The sequence below is a fragment of the Ceratotherium simum genome, chromosome 30, assembly GCF_057802395.1.
Source record: "Ceratotherium simum simum isolate JZ-2026a chromosome 30, ASM5780239v1, whole genome shotgun sequence".
NCBI lineage: Eukaryota > Metazoa > Chordata > Mammalia > Perissodactyla > Rhinocerotidae > Ceratotherium > Ceratotherium simum.
In genome coordinates, this window is record NC_141929.1 from 18,202,902 (window position 1) to 18,229,071 (window position 26,170).

Consider the following 26,170-nt stretch of genomic DNA (forward strand, 5'->3'; position numbering starts at 1 on the left):
GTCAAGTACCTGCCAAATACTCAGCATCAGGAAGAGTGCAGTGATATGAATTATTAGGATTGAAGACTAAACACTAGATTCAAACCCGAGTAATAAGAATGGGACCATCCTTTCCTGTTAGTCATCCTCAATTCACGTGACAGTGAAATCACCAAGCCCTAAGGAACGCTGTCTCATTAGCAATGTTAGAAGGCTATCAGTATGCTTTAAAGGTAATTATAAAAATGATTTCTTTCCCTTGTTTTATTAACACAGTCACTAGAATTTCAATCTCAGTGTTTAATTTTCCCTAACAGTTTAGTTATTTCCAAGAAAAACAATCATTTGAAGACTGGCATTGCAGATAACAAAATATTATTACCCTGCACTGGCTTCTCTTTACCAGACAAACGGTTTCAGTAAAAACAGAACTCCCAATCTGTCTACCTGGTTGCCACTTCACATCCATTAATGCAGCGAAAGTCTTGATTTTTGCCTCTCATAATTATCAAATGAGAAACTCAGTTCAAGGAAAGAGCAGCAGCAAGAATCCTAAAGAACCGGGAACTCCCCCATCAAGTTACACTATACACAACATTAGCACAGATACCAGTGACTTTCATGCTTCTCAAATCTTTTCTTCCATAACACCTGAGGATTACAGAGTCAACGCTTCTACTTTAAAAAAAATTTTTTTTTTTTTTTAATAACTGTAGTCAGGGCAAGAAAAGGAAAACAGTATCTTTATTGTGTGTAGGTCTAACAAACATTCACTGTGTGCACATCCCAGCAGAAACAAAGATCTTTGTTCAAAATATGCTGAAATAAAATAGGTAAACAAACTCCATTAATGAATACACAAAAGGAATGTTATTATTACTTGTTCATAGTTGAGGGTGAAGTAAAAAGAAGGGACATCAAATAATCATAATTATGTTCTGCCCAAATGGCAAATGTAGAATATAACTGCAGGCAAAGAGCAGCTCCTAAAACTCATGAGACGCAGGGTAGGTAACCTGACAACTACTCCTCTGCTTCTTGGAACCTCCCTCTGAGATCACCCCCTCAAATTCCAAACCAGGCTCTTTCAGAGCACAGCAGCTAAAGGCGCCTAAACTCCCTATTGCTTTTGTGGTATTTGGCAACAGAATGAGATGGTTAAAAAAAATCAACCTCTTACTGAGACAAGACACGTCTGAATCCATTTCTCCTGGGGAAGGAAGTAATGAACATTCATGTTCTGCATTTCAATCTCCTAACATGGAATTTAACCAGATAGATATCACTTGAGATTTTAAGCATGAGATATCATAAGTAATGATATACCTGGCCCATAAAGCATTTTTCATTGCTCCACGCTGGAACTAAATGAGTATGAACTCAATAATGCTCTTATTTTGCAACCTATGCATTTATAACAACTTGCTAGAAGAACTTTACAGGCTCAAATTATAGGTTCCAATGAATTTTTGTTTCTGCTTAAGTGGTCTGAGAACTAAACACAATATAAACTTTGTCCCCACCACTTTCTTGTCTTTACAAATGTAGAAGTCACTTGCAAACCAAAACCAATTCCTAAGAGACAGGGGCTAAAAATTTCAGAGACCCAGCACTAACGACCCTATTTTGGTGGCACAAATTTTCCCTCATCCCATCCTTTTGTGATCTCCAGCCATTACGTGTACAGTAGGGGCACAATAGCAGTTAGTCTTCCTCGGGAATGAACAACCAAACACTCCAGAGACCACCTCCAGGGGGCACAGTCTGCCAACAGGGCCGGGCTCCACTTGCTCTCCAGTGGGGTTTTCACAACCTACCAATGTGGAGACTGTTTCGAGAATTCGAGTCTACCTCTTAAAACAAAAGTCCTTTTTGATGGATTTGGCTAACATACTGTATTACTTTATTGTTTAGAAAAACCTCTGCAAACTCGCACACAAGCTCCACCTTTCACCTGGCAGTTTACAGAGGAAGCAGAATAATAGTAAATGGACCCAAAAGTGGTTTTTATACTACAAAGTGACATCACATCAGCAGTAGATCAAAAGAAGCCCTGGGTCTTGGACGGACTTCACGGATGGTGGAGACAAAGTCTGAAAGTCTATTCCTCTGGCTCCGAGTAAAAATAAGTCCAAATATAAACAGGAAAAGACAACCAATATGAAATAGAAAAACATACCTTTTACAGTGGTGTTTACCCCAAAAATATCAAAAACACCAATTTTACTTAAGACTATCGTTCTTTAACATTTCTTATAAGCCAGATGTTTTCCATTCAATTTTGGAGCCTGCCAACACACTTTTAATTGACCCAAGTTATCTTCTGGCTTAGTTTTAGCTTGAATGTTCCCCTTCCAGCTCCTCAATACTCCTTTGTTCTTTATTTCTACCCCAACGTGGCCCCATGTAATCATGCAACCTTATTATTATAGCAATTATATACCCATTCTTATTCAAGGCAACCCTTCTTGCTTCAAATGGAGGAGCGTTAAAAGTCAGACCACTTTTGTTATATAATAACCAAAGTTTTTTTTTTTCAATAAATTGTCTTAAAGTGGCATCTTATAATACATACAAAACATTTTCTAAAGATAAAAGTTTGACTATACCCATATCCCTGATATATAAAAGTCAGCCAGAAACCCCTTAAAATTACTCCATAATATCATATTCAAGTGTGTAAATACAAGGTTAATATTATTTTGATGAATTCTAAATTCACTCAACTGCTAAATCACAGGATACAAGACCTGGGTTGAACTTTTTCTTAAATAGTTTGCATGGGCAGGCACGGGTTTGCTGGGCAGTTTCCTGCTTGTCAAGTCCCTGACAAGCTGAAAGAGGGGAGGAGATACTGAGCAGTGCCCATGGTCCTTCTGGAACCAAGCTGTTTATGACAACGGCCGCATATGACAATGGCTTAGAAGCAGACTGGTAATCCTCAAAGGATGGGGAGAAAAATCACCACAAACAGCTGTTGGCAGAAAACAGCGGGGTACTGAGGTCTCCTCAGGTGCTTTCACAGAAAAAAAGTAAAGTCAAATATGCTAGAGAAATTACTGAACCAGGAAGAAACAGTAACATAATTCTAAATAACAAACTACTCCTCAATGAAACACTCACCTGAGAAAAAAAACTACCAGTTTTTAATTCTCAATGGAAAAACAACAAAACCACAAGTTGGAGCCATGGAGGTAAAATACAGCTGAAATGGAAAACATTCTCTTCCTTTCAATCTCCCCCTTTCAAATGCCACTTTACTATGGAAGGTATTTTACTGGGGCAAACAGAAGATCAAATACTGTATCTTTGATCAATTTGAAGTCTCTTATTTTTGTCAAATGGGGAATAAAAAAATTGCTAATCAATAAACAAAAAAGCAGCAAAAATCCCTGGTAAAGCTCTACAGACGTAACTATGAATTTATATTTTACCAATAAAAGATGGTTAGGGGGGAAAATAATATGGCTAGAAACTGGTGGCAAACCAAAGTAAACAATGAAGTCTTTGGTGCTTTTTCTAAAATAGTGTTTTTCATTATTTTTCAAAAGAAAGATTACTAAGAATTCTCCCCATCACCCCAATTCACCTCTCCCTTCCCGTTTCTCCCTACTCCCAAGAAACAAATGGGAAGCATAGTTCTGTCCAGCACCATTTGGCGAACTCAGGGAGTGGCAAGAGAGCTACCTGCCACGCTAGCTCAGGAAGGGAAAGATGATCACATGGTTCTTTCTAGTTTTAACAAAGAGAAACAAGGAACAAGATCATTTGGCAGTTGTGTTTTAAGTCATAGGTGTGCACTTTTACTTCATGAATTAAACCCCTTATGATAAACCATACAATTAAGTCAGAATTTTAAAAAAAAAATTTACTTAAAAGAAAAATGGAAAAAGAAAAGCTTCAAAACCAGAGTATGCTGCCCTGTTAAGAATGTCTAGGGTGCATTCAAAGTATTGGAAAGCAGGCATTGTTACCAAAAGGCAATGTCACTAGGACATATGGATTGTAATTATAAAAGAAAGTTTTGAAATGTAAAGGTGTTCGTGCAAACCAGTGAAGAGAGGACACACTGGCAAGGATACAGAAAAACGGGCAGGTGCTTTGGGAGTAAGACTCTGAGAGACGAAGGACACTGGCCCCGTGTCTGAGGTGGATGTGTGGCCAATCGTCTGGGCTCCAAGGGGGAAAAATACAACTGGCAGAATTCAAGAAGAGGATACCACTGCAGCCTCCAAACAAGTCTCTAGTTTCCACTCCCAAGTGCGTATGCTTTCCAGACTCCAACAAGGTCTCCTCAGGAGGATTTGCTTTCCGACGTGTAGTAACGATACAGGAAACCTAAGAGAACAGCGCCTATGATGGGGAAAATCCAATACGACCAGCAACTAGAAGTGGGGGAGAAAGCAATAAAGTCGTGAACATTTTGTACCAAATGTTCGCCATCCTTCAACATTCACATTTTAATATTTTTATGAGCAGAGTTCTGATTTACTTTGAGAAATTTAACTGCTTTTATCACAGTAGTTGGAAAAAACAAATATTTGAATTGGAGTGACAATATTTAATCAACAATTTTAAAAAGATTAAAAACAGAATGTATAGTGTGATACCAAAAAGAGATATATACACACAGTTCTGTATGTGTTTTTACAAAGACATAGAGTGGTTATTTCTGGGTTATGGGATTATGGATAGTTTACATTTTTCTTCTCTGTGCTTTGTTTCTGAAATATTCTACAATTAACATTTTTTAAACGGGAAAAAGCCATCATTTTATATATATAATTATAAATTTAGAAGCAATAACATCTACTACAACTATTGGCAACATTATATCTGTCTCATGTATATTTTTTAAATTTAATCCTCACAGGAACCCTACAAAATAGGTACTACTATTATTCTCATGTTATACATAGAAAATACAAGCTTTGCACCCCAAATCACAAAGTGAAGTTAGTCAAGGAGTCTGATTCCAAACCCATTCTCTTAATCTCTAGTTGATACACACACACACAGAACATGTCGATAGTTCTAATAAAGTTAAGTAAATGGCAGTTGGCTTAAAGAGTCCTGTAAGAGACTTTCCTTACGAGTTTGAGGACAATCATCATTCTCCTCAAAATAATTCTTCTCAAATAGAGCTTATTAGCACTGTTAGTTTTAAGGTATAATTCTTCCATGATCCAAATAACCTGCCTGCCCCTCTACTTAACAGATAGATAATCTTGGTATTAAAAGATTTTGAGGGCCGGCCCCATGGCTTAGTGGTTGAGTGCGCGCGCTCCGCTGCTGGCGGCCCGGGTTCGATCCCGGGCGCGCACCGACGCACCGCTTCTCCGGCCATGCTGAGGCCGCGTCCCACATGCAGCAACTAGAATGATGTGCAGCTATGACATACAACTATCTACTGGGGCTTTGGGGAGAAAAAATAAATAAATAAAATCTTAAAAAAGAAAAAAAAAAAGATTTTGAAGGTGAGGTTCAATAATAAAAATGACTCTCTTTGCCTAAACATGCCTAGAACTTTGTACATTTAAGTATGGCAGAAAGCTGCTCTGGACAAGTTTAGAATGTCAGCCAGGTACCTTTGTTTAAAAAAACAAGCAAGTTGGCATGTACAAGAGCAATATGACACATAGGAACTTTGAAGTAATCTTCCCCTAAAAGTAATGAATTCAGATACCTTGGAGAGTAACACAAGAGACAGAGAGCTCAAAAGTAGGATCCTGGAGAAAACACTAAAAAAGAGAAATTCTTCAGTACAAAAGACTGAGAATGGCTGACCATCAATCCTCACGTAATCCTTCGTAATACTTGACTGCCACTGAGAACAGAACCAAAGGAGATGCATCTATACTGCACCAAAGGAGATTTAGGATTAACAATAACTCCTTGGCCATAAGACAGAACTCCCCTCTCAGAGGTTCATTCAGGTTATTGCAGGTAGTTGTGATTCATTTATTTTATTGCTTTGTAGTATAAAAAGCAATACTGTATGAAAACACCAGAATGAATTCATTCATTTTATTAATGACTGGCTACTTGGGTTGTTTCCAATATTTTAATATCTTGAATAATGCTGCTATGAACATTCTTGTACGTGTTTCCTAGTATATACGTGCATACATTTCTCTTGAGTATATCCCGAGAAATGGAATTGCTGGGTCAAAAGTTATTCATATTGTCAAATTTACTAGATAATGCCAAATTGTTTTCCAAAGTAATTGTTCCCCTTTACATTCCCCTAAGAGGGCCTAAGAACCCTGGTGATCCACTTCCTAAACAATTCCTGTTATTTTTAATTTTTGCCAATCTGGTAGGTGTGAACTATACCCTATGATTTTACTCTGCATCTCTCTGAAGACGAATGAAATTAAACCTTTCATATGATTAGATTTGTGTTTCCACCTCTGTAAGGTGCTTCTTTAAGTCTTTTCCTCATATTTTACTAAGTAATTTTTTTAAGTTAATTTGTAGGAATTCTTTAAGTATTCTGTGTAATAATTCTGATTCAGTTTTATGTGTAGCATAAGTCTATTCCAAGTTTGTGCCTTGTATTTTCAAATTCTTTATGAAGCATTTGGCTGAGCACAAGTTCTTAATATTAGGGAAGCTAAATTTACTAACAATTTCTTTTAAGTTTGCACTTCTTTAATACTCTGTCCATCACCTCAAATAAAAAAGATGAAATACTTTCACGGGAAAAAAAGACATTTTTCTCTCCCTCTCTGAAATGCTTTAAGTGGCATCTCAGAAAGATAAAACAAACAGCTTTATATAATCTCTATAAAGATTTTTTACAAGCCAAGGATTCCACAGTTATCTTAAGTAGAGACATCTAAGGGATGGTAAATTTATACCTTTCAGAGCTAATACTACTGTATTACTAATATTACTACAAGGGATATTTGTAAATAAACCTTTGAGAAAACCCAAATTCTTGAATATGACTGCAATACCTAATTTTTTCTTCTGTAAAATGTAGTAATAGCACCTACCTTACAGAGTGGTTATGAGGATCAAATAAGATTAAGTTTTAAGTGGAAGTCGCATAGCTGGGCTGAGCTGCAGAGACAGGGACTTGACTTAAAAGTAGTTACTTGTCCATGCATACGGGCCTCTGAGTATGATTCCAATTTATGTCACAACAAGATTTAAAAATTACTCAAGGCATGAATTTTTGAGATGACTCAAAAATGAGTGAAATTGTAAAATTAATTTTGCTAATGCTAAGGAACTTTTGAATGTGCATTAATTTTGACCAAAAAAGAATTAGCTGTCAAACTGTACTCTTAAGTTATGTTATACATGTATATTTATGGAAGAACCTCTTGCCAGACATTACGTTGAGCATAAGGAAGTCTGTTAAGGGAATACTAACCTTTTGCACGTGTTGTTTTTCAAAGGGTCCTGAAGAAGATGCATATTCAAAATTAACAAACAAAAAGAAAGAAGATTAGCATGGAGTATATCAATCTTCTTGAATATCTTCATAACTCTGTAGCTAATAAGAGAACTTCATTTTTCATGCAATTTGATATTCACAAATCTATATGCGATGGGAAGACTGGGAATTCTATTCCTGATAATACACTGGTATTCCCTAGAGAAGAACCACTAATCAAAGTGTAGAGAAACGACTTACACTTTTTTTAGATGTAAAAATAATGCTATTGACACCAACTATATTGAAATAGACTAATTTGCAGTCACAATGATCTGCCTGGCTCAGTTGGGCTTGCCACTGGCAGTACCTAAGATCACATTTTCTGAAAACATATATAAAAAAATTAAAACTCTTGTTTTATAACATACAGGTCAACTGTGAAACGCTCTAGAGCATGCAGATGTTGCTTTGTGGCTTACAGAAATGAACTGGTTTACTACCTGAAATCATCGTAATTATAATTAGAGACCTTACGCCTTATTTCACAACGAAAGGGGGAAGAATGCAGTTAAACGAAAGAAAATACCAACATAACCTTAAAAACAAAATTTTGGCAATAAAAAGTAATGAAGTACTGATACATGCTATGACATGGGTGAACTTTGAAAATATTATGTTAAGTGAAAGAAGCCAGAAACAAAAGACTACATATTATATAAATCCACTTATATAAAATGTTCAGAATAGGCAAATCTATAGCGGCAGAAAGTAGATCAGTGGTGTCTTAGGGCTGAGGGGAAGAGGATTGGAGGGAAATGGAAAATAACTGCTAATATTATGGAGTTTCTTCTTGGAGTAATGAAAATGTTTCAAAATTGATTGTAATTATGGTTCACAGCTCTGTGAATATACTAAAAACTCTTGACTTGTACACCATAAATAGGTGCACTGGATGGTATGTGAATTATATCTTAATAATAAAGCTGTTGTTAAAATTTTTCAACTCAATTTCAGTAAATATCAAGTCAAGTTACTGATTCCATTAATTAGCTGTATAGTACAAAAGGCCTGCCAACTTATTGCCAGAGGACAATAACCCATTAGCATAGGTTACTGCTTCCCAAAATATCATCTTTGCCAATATGTAGAAGTATGCCAGGGTGTGACCAGAGAATATCAACTCTGCTTAACAATTTTCAGTAATCTCCAAGAATTTCCAAAAACCCTACATACTGGCCTAGATACTTTAGAGCAGGCCATGAAATGAGTTTTAATTTCATATATCCGGAACACTGTCATGCAAATGAATACATGCCCCAAATCTGAAAGAAATTAGCCTATAGGCAAAGTAAAACTTCTAATACAAAGTTTTAGGTAAACCGTATTGATATACTACCACACTTCTCTGAGACCTTGATGACTACTGTTATCTGGGACATTTCTACTAGAATAGCATGAATCAGGCTAATTAAAACATGTTACAGGTCAACCTTTGAGAAATATAACAAATGTTTTACAGATTTGGAAGGTGGAGGTGGTAGCAGTAGTGTGATGGTGGTGTGTGCGTTAAGTTAATTTATAACACTGCCTTTTTAAATATTCCACTATAGTAGCCAAGAAATAATTGAATTCCATCAAGAAAATGTCCATGGTCTTTTATGCTTTATCCACATTTACACCAATGATTTATAAAACAAAAAATGTAGAGTTAGTATTTTTAAAAAATGAGATAATTTGAAAGGCTTCATGAGAGCATTATAGAGTAATATATGTATTATGATAGCTAATCTGTAATCACATTAAAAGCCATATAGTTCACACAAATGGATTCTCTAGATTTCAAAGCTTTTAGCCTCTTTTAGAAGCAAAAGCCCTGGATGTGTGCTAACTAGAGTGAGCCCTAGACAATGTAGTAAGCAACTGAGAGAAGAAAGAGAGGAGGAGAGAGATCAGAGAGAACCAAGACCATAATAAGCTGAAATTGTAATAGATTCTAATAAGCAATAAAAAATTAAAAATACATATATTTTTTAAAAACTAAGTACCTCAATCCCTGTTTTAAGATCAATCCATCCCTGGAGGCAAAAAGACCAACTTCCTTAACATTGGAAGAAAGAGAACAGAAAGAAGTGTACTCTCTCTTTAGGATACTAACAGCCAAGCACATGCCAAATTACAGTGATGCCCCTTTTAATCAACTATAATGAAAGAGTTGTTTAAGGCACTGCTCTTAGTAGCCAAGTACCTCAGCCAAGTTTGGAAAGAAGCCAAAGAAGTTATTTTTAAATTTACAAAATTAAAAAGAAAAAGGTTCTATTAAAACAAAACCTTCCTTCATCTCTACCCTGCCGTACTCTATGCACAGTCCCCCAATTCTCATTTCCACTCCAAAGCTCCGTGCTGAATCTAATGGACGCTTAAGCAAAATTCCTACAGTGTATGACTGACTTTAATTTATCCCTTTGGGTCTTCGGGCATATCTGGCTGGTTATGTTCTTGCCCACATTTTAATTTACATGCAAGATTTTTGGTCAGGAGAACAGTGACTGTTCTCAATCTTTGGCGTGGAAAATAGTGATTGCAATATTATATGATTTTAGTTACAAAAGAGCAGATCAAATGCAGAATTCTTCTAGCAAAAGCCCTACCAAGCAATTAATATGCATGTTTCTTTATTCTCCAAGGAATTTGGAATACACTTCCAAACAACCAAATTGCTTTAAGTCTACTCTGATTTAGTTGAAAATTAACAGAAATTAACTGTTTAAATAAATTGGTTCCTAGGGTTTAAGGTTTATTAAGGCTTTAATTCTCTCATAAAATAAGTAAATAAACATATTTATATACATATAAATGCTAACATGGACTTTGTAGGATAAAAGGAAATATTTCATAATACCTGACTTTTTTATAAAGCTGCTTATAACTGAAATTATGTCTAATATCTTCAAGCTCAATGCTAAATCAGTTTCCCCACTTGTGAAATGAAAAGCTCAGACTAGATGAACTTGAATTCTAAAGTCATATTCAATGAACTCAACACAATTTTCTGACCCAAGGGCATTTTAGCAAAACCTACAAGAGCAGCCTTCTAAAGGTTATAGAGAAGGAAACACCATTCTCCCATGTCTAGGAAGGTTGAAGGAACACTGCCACATGTCGATTTTTCTGTTTTACAGCAGGTATATAAAGGTGTGTCCTTCCAGATACTCTTGTGAGAGGCCCTGCACTCTAAGTACTGACCCTCTTTGATACTATGAAAAGACTGATAAAGGAATGCCATAATTGGCAAACAGACGGGAGGCGACTTGGGGGGTCGGTGGGTGTGCTTTTACTACGAACCTTGTTTATGAAAAAACATGGGAGAAGAAAATATACTTAAACAATGGTGTACTTTGTCACCAGGACATAAACATAGGAAACAATGCACCAGAATGATGATTATGATGCATTAAAATACATAGACAGGGCATTCTTTAAGTGTACCTTCACCCTAAATAGTTTATTATTTAGACTTTTAAAGGTTTAAATAAAAGGGAAATATATTATAAGGTATATAATGAGCTTATGTTTTAATTCCTAAATTGGATGTTTGCTATTCCAAAAGGATTCCAAGTATTTAAAATTAGATGAAGTGGATTTTAAGCCACAGGAGATCTTCAGCAAATTTAATGAGTATTTGGGCAGTCTGGTAGTTTTTGCAGCTTTTTATTTAGAACACATTGGTATCTGTGTGGCCAACAACTTGGGAATTTTTAGCTTCAGACACTACTAGAAAGGATTTTTTTTCCTCCCCCATAATATAATGGACTTTATAGCATGAGCTATCACTATATGAACTTTAGTATTAGGTTCATCTTATAACGTAAAAAGTTTGAGTATCGAAAGTACTTGATTTCAACATTTTATAGTCCATGTGGTGTGGATCTTGAGGACAGCCTTCGTGAAGCTCCAACATACTAAAATGTCTTTCTGGATGAGAATACAGTTTAACAATTACTGTCTTATAGAGCATATATCCCTAGAGTCAACCTGGTCATATAAAAAATATTTCCCTTGCAAAGTGAAATAAGTCAGAGGGAGAAGGTCAAATACCGTTATGATTTCCTTCATTAAGTAGTAGATAACAACAACAATAAACAAACACATAGGGACAGAGATTGGATTGGTGGTTACCAGAGGGGAAGGGGGGAGGGAGAAGGGTGAAAGGGATAATTAGGTACATGTGTGTGGTGATGGGTTGTAATTAGTATTTTGGTGGTGAACATGATGTAATCTATGCAGAAATAGAAGTATAATGATGTACACCTGAAATTTTTACAATGTCATAAACCAATGTTACTGCAATAAACAAAAATTTAAAAAATAAATAAATAAAAAATAAATAAAAAATATTTCCCTGAGATAAAAGCAAAATTCAAAGATGAAAAACACCCTCTAAAACAAATTTCTGTATGAGTCTCTCAAGAGCCCATTGTGATAAGGTATATAAGACATCACTGAAGAAAAAAATTAAAACACTCACAGAATAATTTCTACCGGGCCCTAAGAAGTGAAAAACTTGTTGTAATACTGAAGGGCTGATTTGAAAAGGATGTTATTTTGCCCTTCTGACATCTTATTCTGCAGAATTACATATTTCTAAATAGAACATCACAAGGAGAAGATATTAATCCTTGAGATCCCCCAGCAATGGGTGGTCTTTCACAAGTGACTTTGCCATACATTCTCTATTTTATTTCAAAAGACTATGTTACAAAATACAAATGTTAGACAAAAACAAGGAACAAAGAAACAACCTGACAAAATTCTTTGGTAAATGGCCATCAGTACTCATCTAAAGGGAATCTGCAACCCCATTCCAAACTTTAAAAATTAGGCTGCAGGTATGATAGGAATATTAAACAATTCTTGAAATTTTTGGTGTAATGCAACCAACTAACTACATAATTATAAACAATGTATTCTTTTTAGTTTCTCTCCCATAAAAGAGAAGGTAAATTGAATGTCATGTATGTATAATATGCTACATATGTGTAATAAAAATTGTATGTGTAACAAGTCAGTAGCATCTGGGAGAAAAAATGTATCTGCCTTTAATTGCAGCTTGAAGATTGCTTCTAACATATGTGGAATTTACTAGATTTCAAAAGTTAAACTTCTTAAGTTAAAAAATAAAGTTTAAAAAACATATTAAGCCTTTATGGAGACAATCTTATTTGTTTAAAAAAAAAAAAGATTAACTCCTGTTACAGCAAATGTCATCTCATCAAAACTTTGGTCTATGGAATACTAAATATCTATTAAAAAGAATGAGGAAGATCTTTATAAACTGATAAGGAACAATTATTAAGATAAAATTTTTAAGTAAAAAGAAGCAAGGTGCAGAACAATATGTATGGGATTTTTTTAAAGGAAGGGATGGTTGGTCTGCCTATCTATCGATTGATGGATCCATTCAGCCAGCCAGCAGGCCGGCCAGCCACCTGTCTATCCATTTATATTTATGTATGCACAGAATCTTTTTGGAAAAGTAAACAAGAAAATGGTAGCTGGCTACCTCCGGGGAAGGGAAACAGGGAGACAGAATTGGGGATAGGAGGGAGTCATTTTTTATAGTACACTTTTTCATACTATTTGAAATTTTTACCATGTACATCATATACTACCCATTCAAAAAATTTAAATGGGAAAATGGTCAAGTTATTGGGTCTATTCATTGTAATGAGATCTGACTAGTGAAGCAGATGAACTGTCACCTAGATAATGTGTGTTGAATAAATGAATGAAAGGTGCCCATTTTTTTTGTCAGGTTAGCATTTGTATGTACCTTATCTCCTGAACTGATGGCAAACTGAGTGATAAAAGAACTAACCAAGAAGTAAATGCAAAATTAAAAGAAAGATTTCAAGGACCCCAAATGTGTCTAGGTTACTTGCAGTACAGTAGGCAGGCAGGCCGGCTGGCACAGAAAACACAAGGTCTGTTTCTAAGGTGAGTTTCCATAACCTAAAGCAGACCAGAAAAATGTTAACTCAAATATGAATAGAAGGATTGATGGCTCTCAGCATGGGGACCAATCCAGCCAGGAAGAGATTCATAGAGACAAAAAGGTTTTTAATTCTAGTTAGTTATCTTTGACTGAAGCAGGTAAGAAAAACATCTGTTGCCAGATCTGTAGTTTCTAAGCTTTCAAGTTTTAGTATTGTAATATTTCAGGACCTTGAACCTCACGCATTATCAATCTAACAAGAAAACAATAATAACCTTCCATTATTTACCTGTGTCATAGCAAAAGCAATATGAAAGGTAGTTTCAAAAGAACTGGGAAAAGGTTCCTGACTTATATTCTGGAATAGCATGTTCTGCGGTGTTTTTTTTTTAAAAATTTGTCGGGGGGGTAGGCTCAGGGAGGGAAGAGATATGGAGCTGTGGAGGCAGGAGAGGAGAAGTGGAGAAATAAAGAATAAAGGAAAGGAGAAGAGGGAGAAGGGAAGTGAAAACTCTGTCCCACAAGGAAGAAGACACCTCTTAATTAGGCTTAAAAAAAAAAAATCACTTCATAGAGGTTCAGTAACCCTTAACCAAAAGAAAGGAAAGTATTAATGAAATGAACTTTACATCCATTTCTTCATGGTGAATGAAGAAAAATCAAGAAAAGAGACACCTACATCCTAGACACAGAAGGGCCTACTCAAAACTGTAAGAAATAAACCTGAGGGATCAAGAATTTCTTCCTGGAACTGAGATCAGGTTGGACTACAGCCCTATAATAACCTATACAGGTGGTCTTGAAAATTTCCCCCAAGGTTTTCCTTGCCTGATCTGCCCAGAGTACAGCAGTGTGAAACACTCAATAACCAGGCTCTCTACTTAATGGAGACTGTCCTTTGAGTACAACAGCCATGAGGAAAACAGCCTTGACAATGTTGCCTTTAACCACTGTTTAACCCAGGCAGGAGCCAAACTGCATTTGGAGACTTCTAAATTATTACAGAATTTGGTGCGCTAAAAGGGTTTCTTTTTCTATATTTCTTAACCAAAAGCCCAAGGCTCAACAGTTTTAATTTAGCTGTGACATCTCTAATTAATTCTTTGGCCTATAGAAGACAGACAGTGCTTTCCACAGAAGAGAATTAAAATTCCCTAAGTTTTCAAATGAAAAGACGGGCATATCATTCAGCAAAAAGTCTTTATTTTACTTTACTTTAAAAGGAAATTCCCAAGTCCACCTCCAGAGGTTATGAATTGGCAGTGGTGGAAGCCCAGGAAATATATAGTTCAGAAAACACGCAAAGGGACTCCAATATAATATAGGTAAGACAAGGAACAGATTTTGAAAAACACTGCTCTCCATTTCTAAGTATGGTCCTAACTACTACTGGTGCTACCAAAGAAGAAAAACAGCAACAAGAAGCGATTTGTAGACGTCTAGACATTGTAATTCCAAAAGTATTTTTTCTGTCGTTTTAATACAAACAGTGCTCTCACAGTTGCTGTGCAGAAGTGGGTTACAGCTCCTACATACAAAGTGCATCTCTAGTACAAATGCGATTAACCCTTGAATCAAATGTTGACCTCTGAGAGCAATGTTTTCCGGACGTGTTCAATATACTAAACAAGTCCGTGCTTAGTTCAAATTCTACCTTAACTACACAAGTAAGGATTCAAGAATAGATAGTACATGTGTTAGGAGGGGAGGACAAACAAATTAACAGGGCTCACAAAGCATTTAAAGAACCATTTCATTCCCTGTCGTAAACAATCCAACAGTTCAGAGTAGTAGAGTGCAGCAAGACAGAAGAGTTAATTTACACAAACACTCGGGATTGCAAGGCAACAGATGGCAGACACTATCAAACAATCTCGAGTTGAAAGAATTGTTGTGTTTAGGCCAACTTTAATTGCTCTATCAAACATGTTCAGTAATTCCAGCTCAATGAGGCAACGGAAGGAAGAAGCTAGAAGGAGGGAAAGGGGAGGAAGCATCGCCTCCATGATGTGACTAAACTGCTGTCCCTTTAAATCAGAGGGTAGTGTAATAGCTATCTGAAGGATAGAAGTCAAGGAAAACTGGGAGGGAATACGGGAGATGAACCACCCAGCTTGGGGGAAGCAAAAAGGCTTTCATATTTTCTTCCTGTACATTATGCAGTGTACATTAAGGTTTTCAAATATTTAATTTTTTTGTTTTTGCTGTATCACTGAGTAAACGGGAAGGGTATAGGCTCATTTAAGCCTACACCATAAAAGGATTAAATTTGGGAAGCAGGGACAGAAAGGCCTGTTCCAGTCAATTACTTCAGTCTACAGCTCCTTCTAACACTTTTAAGAGAAAATCAACTTTCCAATTCTTTTTCCAACACAGAAGCAATTATTATCACCTGTACTATTTAATGTAAAAATAAGGAATACTTTTCTACAATTGAACCCATAAACTAATTTCTTTCAAAACCATACAGGGCATGGCTTTAGAGTTTCAATTTTTTTTAAAGCAAATAGAAGCATGAACAAAATGTTTCCTACTGTTCAAGACTCAGCTATTCTTTTTTCCTGAGATGAGACTGAGTCCAAATTCCTGAAAAATAGGATTTTTGCTTGGGGGAAAAGTAAACACTTCTCTTGTTAAGATAATTTGTTTAAAAAGCAATTCTATTTAAGTAAATAGAAATATAAATACTTGAAACACACAAGAGAAACAGATGACTTCTTACCTTGCTACCACCCTCAGGTTTAAGGTCACTCTGTTAAAAGAGGAAAATAAATAATATTTTAAGACATATACAAATGAACTCTCACCATGTGCTTGTTTCTAACCTCGGAACATGAGACTACATTCTGGTAGTAGTGAACATATCACCAGGGTCCCCTGTTAGAACGGTATGGTTTAAAAAGTCCATACTGACCACCTTTTAGCAAAGAATTTCCAAGAACAACCAAACCACTATTTCAGGTAGAGATGCATTAACTCAACGCAATTATTAACTGCATTACAAAAACCAAGCAAGTAAAAAAAAATCTGAAATCAGTTCCCTTAGCTTTTCAGAGATATAGAAGCTATATCTTAGCACAGTAAGGCTAGATGATTCTGGAGAAAATTTAGCCTGATAGCTAGGTTGAATGAATTCCCATTTTAATAATTCATTCTCTCATCATGTTCTGTGGCTGCTCAGTAGCTTCCTCTCCACAAGCACTCCTGGCTCAGTTAGTTCTTACCGGATGCACATCACCGATATAGTACTGCTTTAGCATTTCTCTGGCATCAGAGGAGTGGCCTACATCTTCAAAGCTTTCACTTGCATCTGCACCAGCTTGTTCTAGCAGAACCTCTTCTCCACCAGGATGCTACAAGGAAAAGATATTGACTGAACAGAGGGCTCTCTGAAAAGCAAACTAATATGTTACTTTCCCCTCCCCCCTCCCCCTCTTTTCTCTCTTTTCTCCCTTTAATAGGATGAATCGACATTGTACGCCACCTGATAGCATGCAATGGGAAGAACACAACATAACTTCTGTGATATTTTGACCAAAAATGCATCATATAATCGTGAGGAAACCTAGGACAATTGTAAATTGAGAGATATTCTACAAAATGACTGGCCTGGGATCTCCAAAAATAGCAGTCATGAAAGCCAAGGAAAGACTGAAGGAGGCTGGAAAAACATGACAACTGGGAACAATGTGTGCTCCTGACTTGATTCCTTTTCCAAACATTATTGAGACAGCTGCAGAAACCCGAATGGATACTCTGGGCAAAGGGCATACGGAATTCTTTATTCTATTCTCGCAACTTTTCTGTAAGTCTGAAACGGTTTCAAAATAAAAAGTTAAATAAATAAATAAATAGTACCAAAATAACTGCCTCTATACCTGGGAAGTTAATTCTATCTATAACTTACATGCTATATAACCCAGGACAAGTTATTAAAAAGTTGAGATGTCTTGGGGCTGGCCCAGTGGCGTAGTGGTTAAGTTCACGCGCTCCACTTCAGTGGCCCAGGGTTCGCTGGTTCAGATCCCGAGCGTGGACCTATGCACCACTCATTAAGCCATGCTGTGGCAGCATCCCATATACAAAATGGAGGAGGATGGGCACAGATGTTAGCTCAGGGCTAATTCTCCTCAGCAAAAAAGGAAGATTGACAACAGATGTTAGCTTAGGGCCAATCTTCCTCACCAAAAGAAAAAAAAATTGAGATGTCTTTGTTTCCTTATTTGTAAAATGGATATAATGTGAGTACCTACCTTAACTACTGTGAGTATTAAATGAGATAAGGATATGAAATACTTTGTACTCAAGAAGAGAACAGTATAGTTTGTATAATATGCTATCATCTATGATTTTAAAAAGCAGATACATATACGCGTGCATATGCAAAAAATCTTTCTGGAAACACTGAAAAGAACCTGGGGACAGGGAGACAGGGTAGAAGGAAGACTTTTCACTGTATACCCTCTTGAAATTGTTTTACCAAGGAAAGTATCACCTACTCAGAAAATAATTTTTTAAAAATTACATTTAGTCCCTGATTTAAAGTAAACATTAAATAAACATTTACTTATTACTAGCAAATTTAGAATTTACACTATTCGACATATCTAAATTTATATTTTTGAAATATCAAGTAATGCTTTTTTTTTTTTTTTTTTTTGTGAGGAGATCAGCCCTGTGCTAACATCCGCCAATCCTCCTCTTTTTTTTTTTTTTTTTTTTGCTGAGGAAGACTGGCCCTGGGCTAACATCCGTGCTCATCTTCCTCCACTTTATATGGGACGCCGCCACAGCATGGCTTGCCAAGCAGTGCGTCGGTGCGCGCCCGGGACCCGAACCAGCGAACCCCGGGCCGCCGCAGCGGAGCACGCGCACTTAACCGCTTGCGCCACCGGGCCGGCCCCCAAGTAATGCTTTTAAGCAGGAATATTTTCATCCCTATTTTCAAGATGAAGTCAATTGAAGCACAAAAACTCTAAATGTAACCTCCCAAAGTTACTTGCCTTCAAGCTCCCTGAGGATAAGGATAACTTTTAATTTTGTCTTCTAAAAGGTCTCCACCCAATGAGTGGGTCTCCCATCCCAGTATTTAAGCATGTGTGCTGTTTTAAAGCAAGAGTAAGATAGCCCCACTCAGCTGTTAGTACATCGGAACCCTCTCAGGTGTGGTAAGCCGTTAGCTTGGGAATTGTGTCCCAATTTGCTCTACGTATCCAAACCATTGAAGATATTTATTCCTTATGACACATCGCAACTATTATGTTGCCTTTCAGAGTAAAAGGATAACAGAATGTATCAGCAGCTTGAGATATTTCAGGGAATGATTGAATGTATAACTTTCTACACAGCTCTTTCTACAACTACGAAGTATTTTCATTCTCATCAATCTCTCACCACTTAAAAATAAATAAGAGAAAACGCAACATTTTAAAATGCATAAATATATATTTTTTTTCACTGTGTGGAAAATTTGGAAAAAATAAGAATAAAGAATCAACTATATGGGGGCCGGCCCCGTGGCTTAGCGGTTAAGTGCTCACGCTCCACTGCTGGCGGCCCGGGTTCGGATCCCAGGCGCGCACCAATGCACCTCTTGTCAGGCCATGCTGTGGCGGCGTCCCATATAAAGTGGAGAAAAATAGGCACAGATGTTAGCCTAGAGCCAGTCTTCCTCAGCAAAAAGAGGAGGACTGGCGTGGATGTTACCTCAGGGCTGATCTTCCTCACAAAAAAAAAAAAAAGAATTAACTATAGGTCTATAACAGAAAGAAGTACAGTTAATTAACATTTTGGTGCATCAAACTCCATTGTTTTTCCTGTACATTCATTCAATCATTTTAATCATTATGCTACAATTTTTATTGAGTATTTACTATTTGATGTACTTTTGTTGTTAGTGCCCTAAAGTCCATTCTGACTCCTAGCGACTCTGTGTATAGCAGAGCGGAACCCTGCCCAGTCTTTTTGCGCCATCCTCTCACCTTCCTGCGCTATATCGGACAATGCTCCGCTGTTATTCATAGGGTTTTCATGGCCAATTTTTTCAGAAGTGGGTGGCCAGGTCCTCCTTCCTTGTCTGTCTAGTCTGGAAGCTCCACTGAAACCTGTCCACTATGGGTGACCCTGCTGGTATTTGAAATACCAGTGGCATAGCTTTCAGCATCAACAGCAACACGCAGTCACCACAGTAGGACAACTGACAGACGGGTGGTGTGGTTCCACGACTGGGAAACAAACCTGGGCAGTGATGGTGATAGCGCCAAATCTTAACCACTAGACCAGTAGGGCTGGCCATTTTTATGTATTAGGCAGTGACAAATAAAAGTTTTTATGTTTTTATAAAAGTGATTTCATACAGTATATACTGTTTTATAGTCTGGTTTTTTTTCATGGAGGCAAGGAGGGTGAGAGTGGTCAAAAAAATCCTAGGTTTAGGGGCCAACCCGGTGGATCAAGCAGTTAAGAGCACACGCTCTGCTTTGGCAGCCCAGGGTTGGCAGGTTCGGATCCCGGGCGCGCACCGACTCACGGCTTGTCAAGCCATGCTGTGGCGACGTCCCATATAAAGTAGAGAAAGATGGGCACGGATGTTAGCTCAGGGCCAATCTTCCTCAGCAAAAAGAGGAGGATTGGCATCGGATGTTAGATCAGGGCTGGTCTTCCTCATAAAAAAAAAATCCTAGGTTTAGTAACTCTTATTCCAAATGTGGTCTTAATACAGATGGTTTAGAACAAGCAAAAAGATTTCAGGGAACCCTTGGTTTCTGTTTTAGAACTCTCTATACTTCAGATTCTTTTTTTTTTTGCTTGAGGAAGATTAGCCCTGAGCTAACATGTGTGCCAATCTTCCTCTAGTTTGTATGTGGGTCGCCGCCATAGCATGGCTTGATGAGTGGTGTAGGTCCATGCCCAGGATCCAAATCCGAAAACCCAGGCCACCGAAGCGGAGCACGCCGGACTTAACCACTACACCATGGGGCCTGGTCCCTCAGATACTATTTAAAATCAAATGGCAGCCCAGCTGGAGGCAGTGCACTAGGCCTGAGGCCGCAGCAGAGCCCAGGGCAGTCCTGAGCCAAGACAGTGCCCAGGCTGAGGGGGAGAATGACCTGAGAAGAATCTGAAAACAAGCCCCACTGCCCCACAGAGGGGAAATCCTGCAACCTTGGCTAGCCTAGCTCTCAGTAAAGATGTCGGGAGCTGCTGCTTGACTCCAACGTGAGCCTCTGGGTGGTCCTGCCCATCTTTGTCATCACCTTCTTTGAGCATGATCTACCACTGCGTGTCCATCCTGCTGCAGAGTGACAAGAAGCTTACCCAGGAGCAAGTATCTGACAGTTAAGTCCTAATCTGAAGTACAGTCCTCAGGGAAAATGCAAATTATATTCCAAATAGTCCTTCTTGACATGAAAATACTACTTCAACAACCCAGAGGATGGATTTTTCAAAAAAAATAAAGCAAAAATGGTACCAACTTCTCCTATGACTGATCCCACTATGCTCACAGACATGATACATGGGAGTATAACAAACTTCCTCCCTGTGGTTCTTATTGGTGGATGGATCAACATGACATTCTTGGGCTTTGTCACAACCAAAGTCCTATTTCCACTGACCTTGTTTTAAGCCTATGATACAGCAAAGAATCGAACTACTCACATTAGCTGCATGCTGGTGAGTTCTACATCCTGGTACTTCTGCTATGTATTTGGGCTTCAGAGCATTTACTCTCTGATTCTGGGCCAAGATAATGCCATTGACCAATCAGGAATGATGCAGGTGCCCATGACTGGAGCAGCCATGGCCATGCCTGCAGACACCAACAAAGCTTTCAAGACAATGTGGCAAGTTTTGGAGCTAACAGATCACCAGTGGGCACTAGATGACGTCAAAGTGGAGCTCACAGCCCAAGACCTCCACTTCGAAGGCATGTTCAAAAAGGAATTACAGACCTCTATTTTTTGAAGACCAAGCAGGGATTAGCTCTGTCGGGAACTCAAAGTAGCCCTTCACCTTGTAACTTTCTTTTGAGCTGGAGCCTCTCAGAATAAAAAGGAGAAGGCATGAGCTGGTGGGTGTGCAGAAAGGATCATTCTTGTTTGAGCCAGGTTCTCCTTTATGTTTGAAACTAGAGGACTATGTGCTGGGTGACTTACAGAGAAAGAGTTATTTTAAAAATGTTTTAAAATTTCCTTCTGGTGACCATAGAAATGAAATGCAGAGAAAGGAGAAAACTCAAGCTAGTGATAATATACAAAAACTTAGCAAAAATTTAATCTTTGGAAGAAACAATGCCAATTATAACTAATTATCATGTACAATCAGCCTGACTTCTAAACCACAGTAAACTCCTGTTTCCTTGGAATCCAAATACTCTGTATTTTTACATTTAATTTATGTGCAAGTATTTTTATAACTTCCTTTACAAAATAATAATTTTCATTACTGAAAACTTAGAAACTATGTATGAGAAAAACAAATCTCTTTGTATTGTTCATCTTGAGCCTACAGAATGATATAAAGAGCAAATGTACCAAAACTTTGTTCAAATAAACTCTTTTCCAGAGTGAATATTCAGGGCCAGGACAGACTTAGCAAAACTCCTATATCTCTGAATACTGCCCAGGGAAAACTGGTGACCGTGAGACACTGCTGGATTCTCAAGAGCCTTCAGGATAATCACAGATAATTTAAATAACGGGATATTCTTGATCTGGAGTCCAGAACATATCAAATCCACTGGAAAAAATCAATGATTCTGTAACTGTATATGGCCACTCGGTTGAACTTGAAGACCCAGTTATTCTGAATAAGAGAGTTTACATATTGCTCTAAGAAGGGACAGAGAACACTTGCTGGCAGATACATAGATAAAGGTTGCCCAGGAATAATTCTGTCTGGATTAAATGTCCCAGGGAAGTGGCAGGGTGCCATTTCTGTAGCAAGAGGTAAATGTAATTTGCATGTTGAGTATTGTAATCAAGAATGAACAGCTCTTAACTCTACAAATTAAACCATCCTCTTTTCTCTTTAGAAGACAAATTAGTTTTATGGAAGTAAAACTGAGGAAGTCAGAATAACATTTGTGGATTGTACCAATGTCAATATCCTAGTTGTGATATTGCACTACAGTTTTGCAAAATGTTACCTTTGGAGGAAAAGGAGAAAAAGGTACAAGAGTTCTCTCTATTATGTTTTACAATTGCATATAATCTATAATTATCTCAATAAAAATTTAAATTAACAAAATCAAATCAAAACTAACACACGGACAAAGAAAACAGTTTAGTGATTACCAGAGGGGAAGGGGACTGGGGGTGGGCACAAGGGGTGAAGGGGCACATTTATATGGTGACTGACAAATAGTAATGTGCAACTGAAATTTCACAGTGTTATGAACTATTATGACCTCAATTAAAAAAATTTAAAAAATCAAATCAAATTCCCTAAGTATATACCCAAGAGAAATGTGTATAGATATATGAACTTATACACACATACACACATTCAAATGGTCATAGCAGCATTGTTCATTATGACCCTAAACTTGAAACAACCCAACATCCATAAGTAGAATATGAATAAATTGAAGTATAATCACACAATGGAATCCTAATCAGCAATGAAAAAGAACGAACCACTGCAATACGCACAACACGAAAGAATATAACACACGTATTGAACAAAAGATGCCAGACACAAAACAATATATACTGTGACATTTTTATTTGTAAAAAGTTCAAAAACAGGCAAAACAAATCTACAGTATTAAAGTCAACAGAGTGGGCACCACTGGGGATAAAGAAGGAAGCAATGATTGGGAGGGGGTACAAGAAGAGGTTCTAGGGTGCAATAATGTCTTAGATGGTAGTTATCCAAATGTGTTCACTTACTAGTGTGACACCATATGGCTGAATCTCAGGAATATATAATCAGTGGGAAAGTAAGTTCCAAAATATCACATACACAACTACCCTCAAGTATACAGTCAAATGATCTTCAACAAGGGTGCCAGGACCACTCAATAGGGAAAGGCAATCTCTTCAACAAACGGTGCCGGGAAAACCGAGTATCTACATGCAAAATAATGAAGATCGACCCTTGTCTTACACCTTACACAAAAATTAATGCAAAATGGATTAAAGATCTAAAGGTAAGACCCAAAACTATAAAATCCTACAAAAAAATAGAGGGGAAAAGCTTTATGACATTGGATTTGGTAATGCTTTCTTGGATATGACACCAAAAGCACAGGCAACAAAAGCAAAAATTGACGAATGAGACTATATCAAACCTAAAAACTTTTATGCATCAAAGGATACCTTCAAGAGAATGAAAAGACAACTTATGGAAAGAGAGAAAAGATATGTAAATCATAAGAGGTTAATAGGCAGAATATGTAAAGAACTCCTAAAATTCAACAACAAAACCATCAAATAACCTGATTATAAAATGGGTAAAGGACTTAAATAGACATTTCTCTGAAGATGATACACAAACGGCCAACAAGCATATGAAAGGATGCTCAACATCCGTAGTCACTGGGGAAATGCAAATCAAAACCACAATGAAATACCATCTCACACCCATTAGGATGTCTATTATCAAAAAAAAAGTGTTGACGATGTGTATACACTGGAACCCTTGTGCACTCTTGGTGGGAATGTAAAATGGTACAACTACCAGTACCATCCATCTCCAGAACTCTTTTCATCTTGCAAATCTGAAATCTAAGCCAACTAAAAAACTTTTTTTGATTTATAGTCTCTTTCGTCTGCTATTAGTATGGCCACCTCTGCTCTCTTTGGGTTACTATTTGCATGAAATAGCTTTTTCCATCCTTTCACTGTCAACCTAGTAGTGTCTTTGGATCGAAAGCAAGTCTCTTGTAGACAGCATATAGTTAGATCATGTCTTTTTATCCATTCTGCCCATTTCTGTCTTTTGATTGAAGAGTTTAATCCACTTACATTTAAAGTAATTACTGATAAGGAGGGACTTAACTCCATAAAAATTAAAAACTTTTGTACATCAAAGGACATTATCAAGAAAGTGAAAAGACAAGCTACAGAAAAGGAGAAAATATTTGCAAATCATATATCAAATAAAGTATTAATATCCAGAATATATGAAATCCAACGTAACAACAAAAAGACAAACAATCCAATTTAAAAATGGGTAAAGAGCTTGAATAGACATTTCTCCAAAGAAGATACACAGAGGACCAATAAGCACATGAAAAGATGCTCAACATCATTAGTCATTAGGGAAATGCAAATCTAACCACAATGAGATATCACTTTACACCTGCTAGGATGGCTATAATCAAAAAAAAGAAAAATAACAAGTGTTGGAGACAACTTGAAGAAATTGGAACCCTCATTCATTGCTGGTGAGAATGTAAAATAGTGCAGCTGCTATGGAAAATAGTTTAGAGGTTCCTCAAAAAGCTGAACATAGAATTACATATGGCCCAGCAATTCTACTCCTAAGTATATACCCAAATGAACTGAAAAAAGGGACTCAGATACCTGTATGCCAATGTTCACTGCAGTACTGTTCACAATAGCCAAAAGGTGTTAACAACCCCAGGGTGCATTGATGAATGGATGAATGAATAAACAAAATGTAGTGTATATATATAAGGGAATATTATTCAGCCCTTAAAAGGAATGAAATTCCGATACATGCTACAACATGGATGAACCTTGAAGACATTATACTAAGTGAAATAAGCCAGATACATAAGGACAAATATTATGACTCTATTTATATGTCGTACCTAGAATAGTCAAATTCATAGAAACAGAAAGTAGAACAGTGATTACCAGGGGCTGGGAGGAGGGGGCAATGGGCAGTTATTGTTTAACGGGTACAGAGTTTCAGTTTGGGATGACGAAAAAGTTCTGGAGATGGATGGTGGTAATGGTCACAAAATAACGTGAATGTACTTAATGCCACTGAACTGCACACTTAAAAATAGTAAATTTTATGTATATTTTACCACAATAAAAAAAAAAATTAAAAAAAAATCCAAAACACTATGCTAAGTGAAAGAAGCCAGACACAAAAGGACAAATATTGTATGATTCCACTTATATGATGTACTTAGAATAGGCAAATTCATAGAGACACAAAGTAGATTCGAGGTTATCAGGGCCTTGGGAAGAATGATGAGTGGTGAATTATTGCCTAATGGTTACAGAGTTTCTGTTTGGGGTGATGAAAAAGTTTTAGAAATAGATAGCAGTATTTGTTGCACAACATTGTGAATGCAATTAATGTCACTGAATTGTACAGTTAAAAATGGTTACAATGGCAAATTTTATGTTATATATATTTTACCACATTAAAAAAAATAATAAAGTTAGGTTTACATACCTATAATTAATAGAAGCCAAAAATTTACCTTTGTCTGAATCACAGCAAAACAAAACAAGAGCAAAAGACTTTGGGGGTTATCCTCAGTAATCTAGATTAGTTGCCACGCTATTCAAATCCATTGGACAATCACAAATTTCCTCCTATTTTTATTAAGTAAACCTAAAACAAGGCAATTACACAATAATACAAACAAAATGTTTCAAATAAACTATACTGCAATCAAGATCATAAACTTTCAAAAGAAATGAAACAATGACTACATTTGATTCATTTCTATCTCAGTCCAGCAATAATCAAATGAAATACCTTACAGATACAAAGGAAATTTTGTAATGTCCTCTTGTGAAAGATTTTAGTCAGTTCAACTGTCCAAAGAATATGTGGTAGGGAACAGGGGAAGCCTTTTGGCTTTTCCTTGAGGACAT

The 26,170-nt window shown here is 36.9% G+C and overlaps 1 protein-coding gene and 1 pseudogene across 3 annotated transcripts in view; one reads left to right on the forward strand and one right to left on the reverse strand.

Moving 5' to 3' along the window:
* Positions 1 to 705: 705 nt before the first annotated feature.
* CYB5B (cytochrome b5 type B) overlaps positions 706 to 26,170 on the reverse strand; it is a 32,609-nt gene continuing 7,144 nt past the window's right edge. The window contains exons 2-6 of one of the 3 annotated variants that reach the window (XM_087420019.1): positions 16,586 to 16,714; positions 16,084 to 16,113; positions 13,305 to 13,378; positions 7,364 to 7,392; positions 706 to 4,364 (exon numbers count right to left, since the gene is read on the reverse strand). In XM_087420019.1, the coding sequence (XP_087276145.1) occupies positions 7,383 to 7,392; positions 13,305 to 13,378; positions 16,084 to 16,113; positions 16,586 to 16,714 (243 nt within the window). In that variant the 3' untranslated portion in view covers positions 706 to 4,364; positions 7,364 to 7,382. Of the gene's footprint in view, positions 4,365 to 7,363; positions 7,393 to 13,304; positions 13,379 to 16,083; positions 16,114 to 16,585; positions 16,715 to 26,170 lie in introns of those variants that run through there. The other 2 variants (XM_004431781.3, XM_014788526.2) reach the window with 2 other exon arrangements.
* LOC147913110 (ER membrane protein complex subunit 3 pseudogene) lies at positions 18,652 to 21,326 on the forward strand (annotated as a pseudogene).